The 5,185-nt window shown below is 27.8% G+C and overlaps 1 protein-coding gene across 4 annotated transcripts; it reads right to left on the reverse strand.

Moving 5' to 3' along the window:
* Nucleotides 1–809: 809 nt before the first annotated feature.
* Nucleotides 810–4,515, reverse strand: Scp1 (Sarcoplasmic calcium-binding protein 1). 4 transcript variants are annotated; one of them, XM_018522561.1, is made up of 5 exons: nt 4,149–4,515; nt 2,340–2,506; nt 1,979–2,108; nt 1,594–1,697; nt 810–1,166 (listed from the first exon to the last, which is right to left on the reverse strand). In XM_018522561.1, the coding sequence occupies exons 1-5, from the start codon at nt 4,201–4,203 to the stop codon at nt 1,038–1,040; spliced, it is 585 nt and encodes a 194-aa protein (XP_018378063.1). In that variant the 5' UTR covers nt 4,204–4,515; the 3' UTR covers nt 810–1,037. The 4 variants fall into 4 exon arrangements, with proteins under 4 accessions (XP_018378063.1, XP_018378064.1, XP_018378065.1 ...); XM_018522562.1 differs by having other exon boundaries at nt 4,281–4,511; XM_018522563.1 differs by having other exon boundaries at nt 4,142–4,212.
* Nucleotides 4,516–5,185: the final 670 nt, after the last annotated feature.

A 5,185-nucleotide genomic window follows, 5' to 3' on the forward strand; every position in this document is an offset into this window, starting at 1 on the left:
AAAAAATATAAGCGTCAAATTAAATTATGATGACGAATAAACTGAAAAAAGAAGGAAAGAAAACTAATTGTAAGAGAAGCATCTCAAATAGCATACAAAGCGTACTGTGTTGTCACATAAATACAAATAAATTTTCTCCTATTTGTACCATATACTTAACTGCATTATATTATTTCGTTTAATTATATTTCAGGGAATCTGTACTGTCTGTGTGTGGCAATTAACATTTTTGTATTGTTCACTCACATATACAGTATCGCCCAAAAATTTGTGAATGCACTAGGAGTAAATATAAAAAATCAAAATTAATTAAAAGTAAACAAATAATAAATTAGGCGAATGGGAATCAGCGTTAAATAATACGTTGTTATATACAAATTGTTTATATACATATACAAAATTTTTTAATAACTTAAAAAAGATATATCTATTTTCAAATTCCCACTCAAAAATAATTTTATTTTAATTTAAATAGTAGTGTCTTTTTGTTGCAACTCAAGTATATATCAAAAATATTTAACATAAAGAACTTGGCGCTGCCAGAGTAAAATATATTTATATACATTATATATACACGCACAAACCGTTATTATATTAAAAATATTTGAAACTTTAACCGCGCCAAGTTTTTTACGTTATACATATATTTTTGACGTTTAGGTAAAATTATTAAAACAAAAGATACTATGACTTGGATTGAAATAAAATTATCTTTGAGTGGAAATTCGAAAATATACATACATTATTTGGATTAAATTAAATTAGGTTATATAATGTAAATAAATTTTATTTTAATTGGCACAATTTTGTGATATAATTTTTTTTAATGAAATTTAAAAATACTGCTGCTTGAATTGAAATAAGAAGACCCTTGAATACGAATAAGAAGATACATCTCACTTGGGTTTTATTTTTTTTTAATTATGTATAACAGTTATTTTTTGAGGAGCGCGTACACTTGGAGCCTTTTTTATCTTTTTTTTTAAAAAGGTAACTTTTTATAATAAAGATTGACATCGCTTCGACGAGTATTTCAGTTATGACTCTTGTCCTATTGGCCCAAAAAGATAAATTGCTGGACAATTGTCGTCAGGGTTACCGAGAAATTGCGCATATAATTCTTGATAACGTGATAAGTTCAATCCACCGCGTCTTCTGTCATCATCCTGTTAACGTAATGAAGTACTACTTTAAAACGATCGTTCTTTTAATTTTTAATTAATATATACACATCTCATGAAAAAGTATACGATTTTATATTAAATCTTTCAGAATTTTACTGAATTTTGAACAATTGCATGGAACGGAGATAAAATAAGTATTTTAATGAAATGACAATTGCAGTAGCGTATTTTTTTTATTATTGCGTATCTTTTATTTTCGATAAAATAAAAAAATCACGTATCTTTTATTGGAATATACTTGACTTAATACGTTTCAAAAATTGCCGCCCAGTGAATACAAATTACCGCTTTATAACATTAGTTCTTTAAAGTAACAAAAATTGGTTTATAAATTTAAGAAAGTGTAAAAAAAGGAGTTTGATGGAGTTTTCATTCTTATTTTATTAAATAATCAAGTTACTTCACTTACATTTAAAAGACTTTGATAAGCTTTATCAAGGATGTCTACATTATCCACAGCAATCCTTGAAGCACAATCATATCGAAATTCTTCAGCTCCAATTACGCCGTCCTCTGGAACAGACATTATAAATTAATTATTTCATATAATAATTTCGATTAACAATTTCTTCTATTGATCTAATTTTATAGAGAGAGAGAAAGAAATTATGATTTATTAATTACAATACTATTCTACACAATGGTCGGTATACATATATGATCCATGTTTTTATATTTAAAGACCAATTACAGAACCACTATTAGCATTTTAAGATATTACTTAAGACTGTCTTGAGAATGGACTATGAATATCGGCCAATGTTTTCCCTACGTTTGTAAATATTGTACAGTACCATTTATGTCAAGTATTTTGAAGTGACTATCAATGAACATCTTCATAGCTTGAGGAAAATCGTTATAAGAACGACCAACACAGCTACTTTGCATAGCCTTTTTAAATTCTTCTATCGTTACAACGTCGTTCTGGAAAAGGAATAATATAAATAAGTGATAATTTTTATTTTAATATATTATGAAAGATTAAATTTTTTTTATTCTTTATTAAATACTTATATACTTTTATTCTCTATTATACATATACTAACAATTATACGAATCAAAATTTGGAAAATAATTTTAATTAGACGCTCATCGTGTAATGTAATGAGTTCCAGATTTGAATTTTAGGTAATATTTTTCACAATAATGATATACCTTATCAAAATCTGCCAGATCAGCTATTTCATCCCATAAAGAGAGCATGATATGAAGATTTTCTTGGTACCGACTGTAATTAAACTCGCCTTTACCTTCGATGATCGTCATTCTTAATGCCATGCATTCGAAATCATGCTTGTCCAAATATCCGTTGTTATCAATATCTGCAGTTATACAAGCTCTTTTCACTAAGGACACTTATTTTGAACTGATGGATTTTTTTTACGAACAGAAGTGTTCCATTTTTATCTTATTATATTTGTACTGTTGAATATGTCTGATTAATTTATAGTCGACTTTTTCTTATTTAAACTGCTTATATGTTCCTATCCCAGTAAGAATATCAATTAACACAATATCAATGTTATTTCACACTCAACAATATAAATATAAATAAAATATTATACATAACAGTTACATTATTAAGTGTAAAATTATAACATTATGTTACTGTTGGGGTTATTTACTGAGATATTATATTTTAAATGATCAATGTTTAATTTTTTGAACAAATTAAAATAATTGCTCAATAATAGTAGAACAGATATAACAAAACATTTCTACCATTTTTTATATACAATATACAAAGATCCTTTTTTCCTACTCAGCAAACAAGCTGGCGTTGTTTGCCATTATTTTGACGATTTCTTTTAAAGATTATTTAGAATTTCAGAATTTTTAATTACTTAATATAATATAATTTTCTTGTTAAATCGATTTTTAATTACTTTGCATACAAAATTATTTAGATAAGTTATCGAAAAGTATATATTTTTTATACATACAAAAAATATTTTTTATACTTTTTGTATATATATAATATACATTATATATAATATACATTAATATAATATATACATTATATATATAAATTATATAAAATATAAAACATTTTGCATAGAATATTCAGTAAAATGTTTTTGATGACTTTTATACATAGAATAATTAAAATAATCAATTGATGATTCTATCTTTTTATATAAAATGTGTTATTGCACTTTTTTTATATAAAAATCACATAATCTTTTTATAATAATTCTTTTTGTCATTCTGTATAAAGAAATATATATGTATGTTAATAATAATTTAATAAATAACTAAATATGTAAGAATCAATTTTTTATAAAAAAATCACATATATTTCTACTATTTAAAATATTTGGAAAAAGAAAGATATTTTTCTTTCAACCCTTGAACACCACACTATTTTCGCCACCTGATTTCACCACACATGGATTACGGTAATCCTGGAGTTTTCTTTTGCTCTTATCCCGGGATCTAATGCATCAATGCAAAGAAAGTTTTTTCTCCCCATTGCTCCCACTCCATACTTCAGACCGTTCATAAACGCCGCGCGTTTTTTTCAAACGGACTGGGTTACCGTAACCCAGTGTGGTGTTCAAAGATTAATTATATGGTTACATTTCGTATAAAAAAAAAAATAACAAAAAAATCATATTTTACATTTTCTTCTTTAGCGCTTTTATTGTCTAATGTTTATTTAACACTTTTATTGTGAGACACCTATTATATACGTATTATACTACTATACCAATTACCATTCCACGAAATTTACACAAGAGGGAACACACGAGATATATAAGACAATGCAAGGGGATGCATTTGCTGCACGATGCAAAGCGTATTTACAGAGGAGATATTTCATTAATTAATAGAATGAAAAACATTGATTTACTTTTTATTACAAATTTTAGAATTTTGTCTTACAAAACAAAGCTTTATATACGAAAGAAATTTATTTATTTTACACTTCTACTTATTTTTGCATAAGGGGTCATCATTTACTTCCAATTTTCGATAATTCGTAATTTCGTAGCGTGTTTATGCGCTGTCTCTTCATATAATCACATTGTCTTTCTAATTGTTGTCCTCTCCTCTACCTCGACCACCCTTGCAATATCCACCGCATCTACTAACCATACAGAATTTTCACTATGAAATTAACGCGATTATCCCAGCTGTATGCCATCGCGATAATCTTTCTCTATAATTTCCTTCACGAGATGTAAAATTTTTTATTCTTCCGAACCGCGTACGAGCTTTCTCGCCGATCAAAACGCACGCAAAACTTGCACGCGGAAAGCACGTCCGGCGCGAAGAAATTGATTCTCGAGGATGGTGGTTTCACACTGAACTCGGCCAGAGTCTTGCCGGGTCTAAACTTAGGCTATCCCCTCTGAGCGAAGGGTACAAAGGCCGTGAAGGAAGCGCTGTACGGGACAGGAACTCGAACAGTGGTGGTAGCATTGATGGTACAGACGATAATGACAATGATAACAACGTCGCGGCGATGAAATTTATATTATATATGTTATATTTATATCCGTCGAGCTTGTTTCCTATAGAACCTCAAGTTCATTCATCTCAGCTGCTCTGCACTATTCATTTCTCCATAAAAGCTCTCGTCTATTTAAACATTACTTGAGTACCATGCACTAATTTGTTTATAATATAATATCGTATGCACTTTTAATAGCCACAAATAAGATCTGCCCAGTTTATTAACAAATGCAATTATTACTTATTGTCATTATTATTATTAAATTGTATCTATCACTTTTATTTTAAATGTGAAAAGGAAGAGTTGCTAAAACTAATAATAAATTCTTTGATTTAAAGTTTAAAGGATCGGTTAATGATCAGTTTCCGTTCGCATTGTCAACATATAATATCCACGATTGCGCTCTTGCGCACTTTGTTTCTTTACTTCTTTACTTCTTAATGTCACTTGTATAATAAAATATATAATTTTATGGATATAATTTTGTTTACAATTCTTGATGTAATCACGCGATAAACATGCAGAAATATAGTTCTTTAAT

This window comes from Trachymyrmex cornetzi, unplaced genomic scaffold (genome assembly GCF_001594075.2).
Source record: "Trachymyrmex cornetzi isolate Tcor2-1 unplaced genomic scaffold, Tcor1.1 scaffold1354, whole genome shotgun sequence".
In the NCBI taxonomy this organism is placed as follows: domain Eukaryota; kingdom Metazoa; phylum Arthropoda; class Insecta; order Hymenoptera; family Formicidae; genus Trachymyrmex; species Trachymyrmex cornetzi.

Bases quoted from the DNA above. Each gene is read 5' to 3' on its own strand.
- Scp1 (XM_018522561.1), bottom strand. From the start codon at position 4,203: ATGAAGAGACAGCGCATAAACACGCTACGAAATTACGAATTATCGAAA. The intron at 2,507-4,148 runs GTAAATGATGAC...GTATAACTGCAG, and splicing joins CGAATTATCGAAAATTGGAA to ATATTGATAACAACGGATAT. The intron at 2,109-2,339 runs GTATATCATTAT...TTCCTTTTCCAG, and splicing joins ATCTGGCAGATTTTGATAAG to AACGACGTTGTAACGATAGA.